The sequence below is a fragment of the Ochotona curzoniae genome, unplaced genomic scaffold (genome assembly GCF_017591425.1).
Source record: "Ochotona curzoniae isolate NIBS_2020 unplaced genomic scaffold, NIBS_Ocur_1.0 scaffold_1852, whole genome shotgun sequence".
Classification (NCBI taxonomy): Eukaryota; Metazoa; Chordata; class Mammalia; order Lagomorpha; family Ochotonidae; genus Ochotona; species Ochotona curzoniae.
Genome location: NW_024467087.1, coordinates 1,384,279 through 1,397,338, shown reverse-complemented (window position 1 = coordinate 1,397,338; position 13,060 = coordinate 1,384,279). Strand labels below are relative to the sequence as shown.

At 43.8% G+C, this 13,060-nt stretch overlaps 1 protein-coding gene across 5 annotated transcripts in view; it reads left to right on the top strand.

Moving 5' to 3' along the window:
- The window catches only part of MTM1 (myotubularin 1), a 91,194-nt gene extending 79,857 nt beyond the window's left edge, over positions 1-11,337 (top strand). For 3 of the 5 annotated variants that reach the window (XM_041000133.1, XM_041000136.1, XM_041000137.1), the window contains 5 exons: positions 132-338; positions 1,120-1,212; positions 1,772-1,885; positions 3,403-3,579; positions 9,744-11,337. In XM_041000133.1, coding sequence (XP_040856067.1) covers positions 132-338; positions 1,120-1,212; positions 1,772-1,885; positions 3,403-3,579; positions 9,744-9,911 — 759 coding nt within the window. In that variant the 3' untranslated portion in view covers positions 9,912-11,337. The remainder of the gene's footprint in view (positions 1-131; positions 339-1,119; positions 1,213-1,771; positions 1,886-3,402; positions 3,580-9,743) is intronic. The other 2 variants (XM_041000134.1, XM_041000135.1) reach the window with 2 other exon arrangements.
- Positions 11,338-13,060: the final 1,723 nt, after the last annotated feature.

Here is a 13,060-nt window from a genome sequence, read left to right as displayed (position 1 = left end):
GAGGGAGGTCAGCAGAGTGTAGAGGTCGGCATTGTGTTTTCTTCGCACTTGGGTTATGGACAGGTTGAGGCGGCGCTTCCTCCAGTGTCACCTTAGAGCTCCCTGCTAACTTGCAGCTTCTTCTCGGACAGCTTGTTTTAACGGGAGCCATTCAAGTGGCGGACAAAGTTTCTTCAGGGAAAAGCTCGGTGCTTGTGCACTGCAGTGACGGCTGGGACAGGACAGCTCAGTTGACGTCGCTGGCCATGCTGATGTTGGACAGCTTCTACAGAAGCATCGAAGGCTTTGAAATATTGGTACAAAAGGAGTGGATCAGTTTCGGACATAAGTTTGCATCTGTAAGTAAACAACAAAGCCATTTTTAAAAATCATACTACTGACATTTGACATTGAAAAAATTAATCATTAAATAAATGAATTGATTATTAAAATAAAATTTGTGAGATGGTAAAACCTTTACAAGCTTAAAATGCATGATGCCTTGAGTTAGTCAGGATTTTGCAGGAGACATGTTTATCCATTGGCACTATTTTACAGATTCTCTGGAAAGTAACACAAACAGGTTGCCTATAAATGCTTAAGTTGAAATTTCTTGAAAGAAGGAGGGGGCAGAATTTGGCTTGGCAGTTAAGCTGATGGCTAGGATGCCCCGAGCCATTTGGCCATCACTGTGGATGCAGACTATGGGAAGCGGCAGTGACGGCTGACTGAGTGCAAGAGCAGGGCTCGGCTCCCAGCTCCCGCCTCCAGCTGCCAGTGGGGCTCGGCTCCCAGCTCCTGCCTCCAGCTGCCTGAAGCTCAGCCGCGCAGAGACCTTTGAACTTTGAACGAGGGGCTGAGGACTCCAGCTCTGTGCACCTTTGTATCTGTCTCCCTGCACCTCAAGTAACTTTGTAAAATTCATGGGAAAATGGAACTAATTGATGAAGCTTATTGCGATGCAAATTTTTTTTAAATCTATGTGTACTTTTTTCATATTTTTCCATGAAATTTTGAACTGTTTACTCTCTAAGAAATGTGGCGCTTAGAAGGTGCCCAGCTGAGTGTACTGTCACATTTTGTGGCTTATTTGCTTTTTGAGTTTTGTACTTATAAATTATTCTCACCAATTAATTTCAGCGTATAGGTCATGGTGATAAAAATCATGCAGATGCTGACCGATCTCCAATTTTTCTCCAGTTTGTTGATTGTGTGTGGCAGATGTCAAAGCAGGTAAGAAATAAATGAGATGAACAGCCACTTGTCTTCAGGATTAAATCCAGTATTTTGCTATATCATATGAAATTTGCTCCAAAAATAACCTAGGGCAGAGCTACACACAAAAGCATAGTGACCATGCAGCCTACTGATTGGTACAAGGGCAGTTCACCTCTTTACACCTCGTACTACTTGTGTGTCTCGAATTTTCCATAGCAAAGGGTTTTTTTCCAGTGATGTGTAACTATATTGTCTCTCCCAGTGGAGGATCGATGGAACTCGCAATTATCAACTTGTCTTGCATATATGCTACAGTCACATTGCTACACGCAAGCCTGTGAACTCCTAAAAACTTATTCAGCTGCTCTTGCACCATTTATACTTGGCAAAACACGGAAAGGTGAACTGTCTACCTCCTGTTCTTTTGTATTCCTTTAAGGATTATGTAAACATCTGTGCCCTATTAAAACATCCAAAAATGAGTTTTAGTTCACATGCAGGCTGTGTGCCCCCCGGAACCCCCCAATGTTCTCAGTTCTGATCGGTCATGCCGTCCCTGTTTGTTTTTGTCTAGTTCCCTACAGCTTTTGAATTCAATGAGCGATTCTTAATTACAATTCTGGATCACCTGTATAGCTGCCGCTTTGGTACTTTCTTACTCAACTGTGAATCTGCTCGGGAAAAACAGGTGAGTAAAAATGCCAGTTTGTTTGGTTTTGTTTTCCAGCAAAGGTGCACCAGAATAGATCTGGTGTGAAAGGAATATGATACCTTATATGCTTACTAATTTTGCCTTCAAAAAGTAGAAATGACTTTTAAAGTATCCAAGTACTCCCAAACTCCAGAGTCAGTAACAGCAATCTTTCTAAAGGGCATAGTGGGTGAAAAGAGGAAGAATGAGAAAAGATACACAGAAAACAATCTTTTTGACAACCAGCAGATAACTTAGTTTGAGAAAACTGACTCTCAAACCAGCAGTGGGGAAGCCAAGAAGCAATCAGCTTGCATTGAAGGGACTTGAAGTGGCTCAGGGAGGAATTCTCTTGAGATACCTGGGTGGCAGGCGTGCTTATGGCATGCTTGCTAGCCTTATTGTACTGATTATTGCACAATGTGTACCTGTGTAAAATATGGCATATACAGTGGCTGTGTACAGTTTTTAAACTGGGCAAGGGAAACCCAGCACAGGTGCTTCTGAGAAAAATGGTGAGAGCCAGTGCTTTTTTTTTTTTTTTTGGTAACAAATCTGGTCAGACTATTTGGCATTTAAAACTGTATGCATGTATATAAATGAAAAGAAACTGATGTGCAAATAAATGGTTTAGGTTTCAGCGTTAGAAACATGAAAATGAAAAGGCAGGCAGAATTGTACTGTCATGTATCATTCATGTTAATGAAGTGCATATGTTTAAAAATGTCTATAGTCACTTATTTTGGGATGTTCATTTTAGCATCCAGTTTTAGCTTAATGCTCTTTCTTACTGAAGCCATTACCAAAAAGAGTTCTAAATTCCACTTCTGATAATTCCAATTATTGTGTTTTTAGTTCCCTATTTTTTGGCTAGTTTATGGTCAAAATTTGACATTAAATTGTTTAAAAGCTCTAATAAAAAGCAATGAAAGTGTGAGTATTTATGAGAGAACAGACACTAAGCTAAAAAATGAGATTTCAAAAAGAATTTGTTTTAAATTTTAAAAAATGAGGATTCAATATATCATTTATTGAGATATTTTCAAATACATGAAAACATGAAACATCTGGGTGATTATTTAAAATAACTTTATGTTCAAATAGTTATAGTCAAGTAGATACAAGTTAAGATTTTGGGGTTTTAACCAATACAAACATTTTTAAAGACAGTGGTATCTTGTGATAACTTTTATTGTCATAGAGATAGTGCACTGTCCATGTGTTCCGGAGTATTTTGCTTGGCAGGGATAATCCCCATAGGTCAGTGAATTGCACTTAATGATCCAGCACGCTGTACCCTGTGTTCTGGTCCAAATGGTGGCTTTCAAGGAGGCCATTAGCTGTGTGAATATCACTAAGTGGCTGTGAGTGCTCACCAGCCCAGGAAGCTTTTTGATCTATTATGGGGATAATGTAAAAGTGTGATTCACACTGCTGCTGCACTGTGTTACACAAGCAAACTGGGACCTGTGTCCATTTCCTAAAGGCGCTCTTCTCTCTGTCTCTCCCTCTAGAAAGTTGCAGAAAGAACTGTTTCTTTATGGTCACTGATAAATAGCAATAAAGAAAAGTTCAAAAACCCTTTCTATACTAAAGAATTCAATCGAGTTTTATATCCAGTTGCCAGTATGCGTCACTTGGAACTCTGGGTGAATTATTACATTAGATGGAACCCCAGAATCAAGCAACAGGTAAGTGAAATAGAGCTTGGGCGGGGGGGGGGGGGGGGGGCGGGGAGGAATCCCAGCCTGTACTAAATTGTACCACATAATTCAAAATTCAAATAAAAATATATTAAAAAAAAAAGAAATAGCACTATTAAGAGAGCAGTGCCAGCTGAGTGTTGCTTTCTGGCCTTAGCATATGGTATTTGGTCCATTTTTATATTGTGAGGGAGAGCATCAAACTAAAAACCACTTGTTTTTTTTAAAACCACACAACTTTAGTTTCCCATTACTAATCCACGTATTTTAGTGTTACATTTGTCTGCAAATGTGAAAATCAGATTTGTTTTTTACTAAAATGGAAGCTGATGTAAAGCTTTAGGAAATTTCTGTTACCAAAGCCAAGAATTTTCTTTAATCACTTGAAGTGGTTTCCCATCACATCTAAACCATTGGAAAGTTCTTTGTATTGATTAGACTTAGCTCATCCTGTGGAGGTAAGCAGACATTGTCTGGGTCAGCTGCATGCTGAGTGAGGGTCTTTACTGTTGAAGTGGGCTGATGGATAGAAAAGTACATTGGCAATTACCAGCCAAAAAGGAAAATGATGACTTTTTAAATAAAAGACTCTGCGTTTTCTCAAATGCACACTCATCCCCATTACATCCAATGGCCTGTTTGTAAAGGCTCAGAAGTGTCTCCATTTATTAATTAGTTCTAAGCACCTGAAACATCAAGTATTTTAAAATACTGGAGAAGCAAAGATAGAGTCAGATAGACAAAGCTTCCCTGCGCTGGTTCACTCCCCAAATGGCCACAACAGGTGAGCCAGGATCATAATCCAAGCCGCTCACGTGGATGGTAGGAACCCATTGTCTGCACCTTCACCCACTGCCTCCTGTGGTCTGCATTAGCAGAAAGCTAGAATCAGGAGCTGGAGCCAAGTCGATAGCTCATGTACTAATTCTGTTATGTTTCATCCATCTGAATTTTAAGAAATTCTAAAAATTCAAGAACTTTAGAGCAATTTATTCCTGAATGTATAAAGGTAACCGTGAAAATTGTGTGGCAAGTAAAGTGTGAAGGTACATTGTTAGAAAATGTTAATGTATTTACCATCCCTACAGAGCTTAGCAGGGTGCAGCTGGGCCCCATAGGAATTTTTGCGTGCGATCCCGTAGTATGTTGAGCCTGCACATGCAGTCCCGTATGGGCACCTGTTTGTGTCCTGGCCACTTCATTTCTGATCCAGCTCCCTACTCATATCCCTGGGAAAGCAGCGGAAATTGGCTCAAACGCTTGGGCCCCTGAACCCACATGGGAGATGCAGAAGAAACTTCTGACTTTGGACAGATCCTGCTCCAACTATTGCGACCGTTTGGAATTGGGTCGCTGGATGGAAGACTTCCGTCTCTGTCTCTCCTTCCCTCTTTCAAGGGAAGACAGAGAAACCTTAAAAAAAAATCTGGAGCTGGGTGGCCTTTAATATTTCCATCCGCAGACTCTTTAGGGTGCCCAGGTCTCAGGGACTAGGAGACCACAGAGCAGGAAGAAAGCACGGAAACCCCCACCCGGCAGGACTGACCAGCAATTATTAAACACAAGGATAAGTATGATGATATAGATTTGAATTTAGTAAATTTTCTTCAAAATTTGCTTATATAGAACATTGCTCCGTGGGAAAAGATTAAAATGAAATCATGTATGACTTCTAAAATTATGTAACATAAACTTAAAAAGAATGCATTTAAGCACTTACAAGTTAAATTGTTATTTCATTGTGTGACTCCAAAGGTGTACACTTACTGGACACCTACAGTATTCTCAACCTCATTGCTCACTCTGAGTGTTGCAAGATAAAAAGAACATGCAGCCTCAACTCCAGTGAGCTGTTCCCCTCGCAGGAGGCAGGCCTGCTATGGTTCTCAATGTGAAATCCTCCGAGCATTGCCACGACATAAACACACAGCAGTTTGTGGAAGGAGCATTGCTGACATTTGAGAATCTATTAATAAGCAGCTTTGGTGTTTTTACTTCATATGAGGAAATTAATTCTGCTGAAAACAGAAGTCTGAATTGATCCCATGACAAAGCTGAGAAGGAACATGAGCAGCCAGTGAGCCCTATCCCATATAGGCATCGCCTTCCCGGAAGCTGCAGTGTAACCAGGAAGGGTTACTTTGCACAGATGCAAATTTTGTGTACGGGTGACTAAAGCCTGAGCGTGAGCGTAGTCAGTCTTCACAGACTGACTGTGTGCTGTTTGCGCTATAGCTAGTGGCCAAGTTCAACAGTTTATGAACACAGAAATTACTGCATGGCAGAATACTTCCATGCCAGCCAGTCGCTTGCCTTCTATTCCGTGCTGAGTCAGCACACACTGTGCTTCTGGCTTCAGTTCCCAAATTAGAAGTCCAGGTATAGCATTTACAATGATTTGCCTTTAAATTTGATTTCTTGTTATTTTAGTGATGCATTTTTATCACAGATGGACTCTTCTAGTAAAGCCTGCACATACTTTTTGTCATTCTGTAAGCTAATAGCTTCTACATGGTTCTGCAACCTGACCGAATTATCTTCTTATTTCTATGAGTATCCTGTTTATTCTCTTAAGGTTTGTTTTAATATATATAAATATTTAATGATTTTCATTGCATTTGAGAGACAGAACTCTCCCGTGCACTGATTCACTCCCCAAGTACACAAGGGCCGAGGTTGAGACCGCATGAAGCCAGGGGCCAGGAGCAGTATCTGAGTCCCCCTGAGGGAGAGGGGCCCAAGCACTTGAGCCATCCCCTGCTGCTCCTGTGGTGTGAGTAGCCAGGATTCCAGCCAAGCATGCTGCTGTACAGACAGCCAGCCCAGGTAGTGCCTTAGCGACTGGGCCGGATGCCTGCTCCTGCCTGTCTAGCTATAGTACAGTCATGCCTTCTCTGGAAATGACTGCATTATCTCTGGTTTTTTGTTTGTTTGTTTTTACATACTGATTCTACTATTCAAATAGATGTTAAATTCTCTTTCCAAATTTGAATATTAATATCAAAAGGGGGTTTTAAACAATGTTCAAGGCAGTTTTGAGGGCGAATGTTGAGGAAGAACTGCGCCTCTTATTTGGAACAGAATAGAGCTCCGAAACAGACCCACGTAGATGTGGACACTTAGGAGGGAAGGAAGGCAACATCATGGGCCAGAAGGGAGAGCAGAAAGTGTTCAGAAAATGGTGATGGGTCCATGTGTCCAATCAGATCTCCTAACTTAGCCCCAACACCTTATGCTGCCACATTCCCCTTCTTGGCTCACAGCGCCTCCATCTCAAATCCTCTGGCCAGGAACTTTAGCCTTGTCTCACACTCCTTTGTCTCTCACCCCTACAGGCCTGTGCCCTCTACCACAGATGGCAATAGTAGCCTTCTCATGAACCCCCTGGTACTTTGCCTGCTTCCTTGGCTTCTGTCCCTCTAATGGCCACCAAAGTGGTCCTTGTGACAGAGACATAAAATCATGCCATTCCCCTACTCACAGCTGCCCCGCTAGCTGCCGGCCTCATAGGGCATCAAGTTAGGCCAGCTGTATCATCAGCAGCCCATAAGAGGGCTGGGGCTGGCTCAAGTCCCAGCTGCTTTACTTCTCATCCTGCTCCCTGCTAATTCTCCTGGAAAAGCAACACAAGATGGCCCAGGGCCTTGGCTCCATGTGGGACCTCAGGTGGAGCTCCAGGCTCTTGGCTCGGCCTGGCCCAGCCCCAGCCATTGCTGCCGTTTGGGGAATGAACCAGAAGTTGGAAGACCTCTTTCTCTTTCTTTATTCCTCCCCTTTCTCTGCAACTCTGTCTTTTCAAATACATAAAATCAGTCATTTTTTTTAAGGCCCACAAAACTGCTCAATGCATCCAGAGTCAGGGCCAAAGTCGTTACAGTGACTTCTGAGGCCTTATTTGACCCCACTCCTTTCCTTGCTGGCCTCCTAGCCTCTCCCTCAACAGCAGTGTCACACACCCTCTGCCTCAGCCACAGCGCCATCTTGCTCTCTTCCTCAGACACTCCAGTATCTGCTTGGCTCCCTCCTTCATCTCCCCCAAGCATTTCTCACAGAATTCCCTCCTCAGTCGGCTTGCTCCCCCTGCCTGCTGCAGGCTGTCACTGGCCTGCTGATCGTCCAACCCCTCTTGCTTTGCTCTGCTTCCCAGCAGTATTGTGGTGTTTGTCAGGTTTTTTCAAAGACATTTATTTTTATTGGAAAGATTTACAGAGTGGATGAGAGACAGAGAGAAGGATCTTACATCCGCTAGTTCACTTCCCAGTGGCCGCAACGGCTGGAGCTGAGCTTAGCTGAAGCCAGGAGCTTCCTCCAGGTCTCCCACATGAGTGCAGGATCCCAAGGCTTTGGGCCATCCTAGACTACTTTCGCAGGCCACAAGCAGGGAGCCTAAAGGGAAGCGGAGCAGCGAAGATATGAACCGGTGCCCATATGGCATCCCAGACGTACAAGGCTCAGTAGCTGCCAGGCTACTGAGCTGGCCAGAGGTTTGTCGTTTGTCTGTCTCCCCCTGCTGGAATATGAATGCCACGAACACGGGAATTTGGGCAGCATCTGCTCCTGAGTTGGATACACACCCCGAGGGCAATGGGCCAAGGGGCTAAGCGAGCAGCATCTTACAGGGTGAGAGACACTCTGGCAAGCATTCCTGCCCTCGCACCAGGGATGCATTTTTAAACTCCTCACACTGCAAAGTCTTGTGCTTCCAACAGCAGCGATTTGAAGAAGGATAGGCTTAGGAGCACCTGTGGCCCTTCGTGAACTCAGTGTTGATGAAGGCAGCGCTCTCAGACGAAATGCGAGCTTGCTGAGCTGCCGCGTGTACATGCAGCCTTAGCCAGCTCGCCCTTGGCAAGTCTGGGTCGGGGCGAACAGTGCTCTCTCTGCAAAAGACAAATGCATGGAGAACCTGTGAAGTAGGACTTTTTCTGGGGAAAAAAAGTCTTTACAGTTGCAATGAAGTTGAGAATCTCAAGATGAGAACATTCTCAATTTAGGGTGAGCCCTAAATCCAGAAACGCGAGTCTTCATAGGATGGGAGATTTGAGAGGCAGGCACTACAGAGGGGAGGAGGCCCTATGAACACTAAACTGATGCAGCCACAAGCTTACGAATAGCTGAGCCCCTAGAAGCTGGAAGAAGTTTCTAGAGAGTACGTGGCCCTGCTGACACTGACTGGGGCTTCTGCAGAGAACTGTAAACTTGCTGCTGTTGTTTCAATTAATTTTTTATAAATTGTTTCAAGTCTTCCATGTTTGTGGTAATTTGTTCACATGGTCCCAGGAAACGGAAGTGCAGTGTTAACCCTGGGGGCAGGTCCCCTCCTGTGGGATGCAGTGGCTCGAGGGAGCCACTGATCCTACAGAGCATTCTCAGCATTCACAGCTGGATTCTGTCTTACTCAGTTCCTCTGCTCCCTGGCTGCCTTGCTGGTATTTGCAGTACTGCAGATAGCTTCATGCAGTGGAAGGCAGAATGGTTCTGGAAAACCACGGCATGTGCCAAAGGAAGACCCTCCTCTAGAGTTTGGGCTTTTTATTTTTGCCTCTTTCGGTCCTTACTTCTCAAGCCTTCCAGAAAGTGCCCCTGATCCCTTTAAAACTTCAGCCTTCTTGTAGCTGCTCTTGTGTGTCTGGATCTGAGTGTGATTACAGAAGTGTACACACACTTAAGCACTCGCTGACCTTGCAGAGTTGGGAGCTCGATCCAGGTCTCCCACTGCTTAAGCTAGCCTTGCTGCCTGCCAGGGGACTCATTGTCAGGAACCTTGATTGTAGGGTGGAGCCAGGACCCAAACATGGGTGATCTGGCAGGGATGAGTCCGCCCAGGTGTGGCAGGCATTGGGGAGTGGACCAGCAGATGGGACATCAGTATCTCTTTGTCTCTTTGCTTTCAAGTCAGGCATACATATTACTTCTTAATCACTTGGCTATGTATTTGCAAGGAGTTATGCATATCAGTTGTTTCTCAGTGGTGAATAGCTGGGTGTTTAGTACTTGGTGCTTTTCGTTGCAAGTCAGTGTTGCTATATTTCAAGAAAATGTGTCTCTGTGTGAAACCTTAATGAAAGAGCTTACTCCGAGAACACAAGTGGGAAAAGGTGGGTTCCTGGGGGCGTGGGCTGCCTCAAGCATGACTCTCTGGTTCCCTGCAGCAGCCCAATCCAGTGGAGCAGCGGTACATGGAGCTCCTGGCTCTGCGCGACGACTACATCAAGCGGCTGGAAGAACTGCAGCTCGCCAACTCTTCCAAGGTTCCCAGTGCCTCCACCTCACCCTCCAGCCCTTCACAAATGGTGCCTCATCTACAGACTCACTTCTGACAGCTCCTAATAAAGGACTTTGAGTCTGGGCGTCTGTACAAAGTAGGTTCAAATGTTTGCCTCTGTGTAGAACTTGAACTAACATAATCTTAAACTCTGGAACATGTGCCTTCTAGAATACATGCAAGAACATCACAGTGTCCACAGAGCCATCAGAAAAAAAGGAGCCGAGGTGAGGTTTTAGGAAAACCTGACACCTTTGAAAAGCAAATTTTCAAAGATAAAATTTTAATTCAGTTGACTTCTATGGAAGTACTGTGTGTGCAATATGTATTTTGTGGGCTTAATTGAAACATTATTTTAAATTAAAGGAGGAAAATATGTTTGTGGAATGAATTTTCCTCGGGCCACTTAAAATACTGCTTTCAACGATCTGAAATGAATTCATGTGTGAAAGATGTGTATTACTGCCAAAACCAAATTGAGCTCAGCGTTATCCAAAAGCAAGACGTTTAGAGAATTGCCAACTACCATGCCGTCAGAAGTAGCGGCGTACAGAGAGCTGGCTGCGTAGGTGAGTTTTTCCTTATTTTGAAATGTGGGCATATCACTCTGCCCCGTGATTTTCAAGAGGAGCATATTTTTATATTGAAAACCAGTGAGACCCAGTTAAGTATGATTTGATTTGTTCGGAAACTCTGCCAGCTGTTTCTCTACCTTCTTTCGTGGGCGTGCCTGAGAGTCGGCATGGCCTTTGGGTTGCAGCAAAGCCCACGGGTGACTTGCTAAGGATGTCAGGTGTGTGTTGGCACACAGGACGCAAGCTTCTGCAGCACCATCCAGACCCGTGCTGGAGCGGCCGCCTTTGCCATCCATGCCCCACACGGATGTACAGTCGCGTGGTGTTCCTGAATCCCAGTTTAAGTGGCATTGGGTTCCCCTTCCCCTGAGTGTGCATACAAACTGGTTCTATAAATTTTTACTTGAAGTACCTGGCAGTTTGCTTTTTTTCAGGTTTTGTTTGTAGTATTAAGCGAAATTTTAAATGCACAGTTCAATTTGATATTTGAGCTAATTCATTTAGTAAGTATATTTGTAAAAGCTAATGCTAGAGTTAAAAAATGTGTTTTACAATGATTTGTAAAGAACTATTTATAGCTAATATGGCTTTGTTGTCAATGGATTAAGAGAGATTAAATATATCTTTGTAAATTATTTTATGTCATAGCTTAATTGGTCTACCAAATAAGACATCTCAAATACAGTAGTATAATGTATGAATTTTGTAAGTATAAGAAATTTTATTAGACTTTCTCTTGATTTTTGTAAACGCTGTAAATATTTCATAAATTAACAAGGTGTCACTCCGTGGAAAGAGAAAAAGATAATACTAATAGCTGAAAGGATTTTGTGAAATATCATGGAAACTTTTCCATGACGAAAATGCCTAAAGACCTGCTGTAATAAATATATTAACTAAAACCTAGCACTGTTTGCAGGATGTAACTGTGTGTTTGAAATGTGTGCCATGCCATCTCACTTTCCTTCCCTGGAACCACTTTACAACTCGCAAGGCCCTCACCAAACGCCAGCATATTGCTTCTGTGAGCGTGTCAACGATGCCGGGGTCTTAAGAGTCATGGCTGTGCATAAGGATGGCTCTTGCTGGAACCAGCAGACACACAGCTGCAGGCTGGGAGTGGAGGGGACCACAGCTGCTACTCAGGGAGGAAGAAATAGTAAAGTAGGCCCTCCTTGATGTGTCAGTAGTTAAGAATGTAAGGTTTGTTTCAAATGTTACCAGTTAGGAATGAGCCTGCTTATGTCTGTGCTTCCTCGACACGCTAAATCCTTACATCAGTAAACTGAAATTAACCCTTTTTAAAAAAAAAAAAGTGAGGCTGGGATTCTCACCATATGGAAGCATATCTTTTCATCCTGAGTGTTTGGGCAGGCTTTGTGAAGTTCTGCTTCAGACATCACTGCTTCAGACCCAAGCTGGGTACTGCTGGGTTAGCCTGGCACTTCTGCCACGGGGCACATTACTGCTACAGGATTGCCCCTCCTGCTGCTGGACTCCCCGGCCGTTCTTGCTTCTCTGAAATGGCCTGAGTCCTGCGCTGTGGCATTCAATAGAATGACCACATTTCCATGACAGCCATTTCAGTGATATCATTTCATTGGTATCCCACATATTTGATAAGAACATTTAGTACTCCGTGTAGTATTTTTTTTTTTTTGCTTTTTTGAAAGGAATAGTGCTCAGAAGTTTCTAAAAGCCAGCAAGCTAATCCTCTGCCTGCAATGCCAGCATCCCATATGGATGTTAGTTCATGTCCCAGCTGCTCCACTTCCAATCCAGCTCCCTGCTTTGTGGCCTGGGAAAGCAGCAGGGGATACCCCAGGTCCTTGGGCCTCTGTACCTACATAGGAGACCTGGAAGAAGCTCCTGACTCCTGGCTTTGGATAAGCTCAGCTCCAGTCATTGCAGCGATTTGAGGAGTGAACCAACGGATGCAAGACCTCTCTGTCTCTCCTTCTTTCTCATAAAATCTGCCGTTCAAATAGTAAACACATAAGTCTTTAAAAGAATGTTTCCAAATCAGCTGACTGGTATCTCATGCCACACAGTTCTTTCTACATAGTGCAGCTGCATGCTCTCACTCCCTCTGGAGGCATTAAGCAAAACAAGCCCGAATAAAGGAGAGACTGTGAGCAGGTGAGAAGTTAGCACAGGTGGACTCGTGTGTACCTGTGCCCGAGGCATACAGCTGATGGCCAACAGTAAGAGCCGAAGACACCTCAGAGAAGGCAGCGCCTTCGCCAAAGTTACTTGAGGGTCTTCAAAGTTTGTAGAAAGTGGAATTGATGTTGGTTTTGGTGCCAAAAAGTTTTGAGATTCCTGTATATGGAGTCTTTTTTTTTTTTTTTTTTTTTGCAATGTGCCAACTTGCTCCTCTCTCCAGAGATGTTTTTGTATTAATTTTATTTTTTATAATGATTACATGGTTGATCAGGGTGGAAAGGATCGAGACTTAGGGAAAACTGGGTGAACACATTGTTTCAATTTTGCTATTGTTGTTTCTTGGGGAAGGGGAGAGACAAAGGGGGAAGCCATATATGACTTTCCACAAGTCCCAGTACCCAGGGATGAGGAACTGCCACCTCATATCAAGCCAGAGTCTCAATGTGGACATATTCCAAGGGTT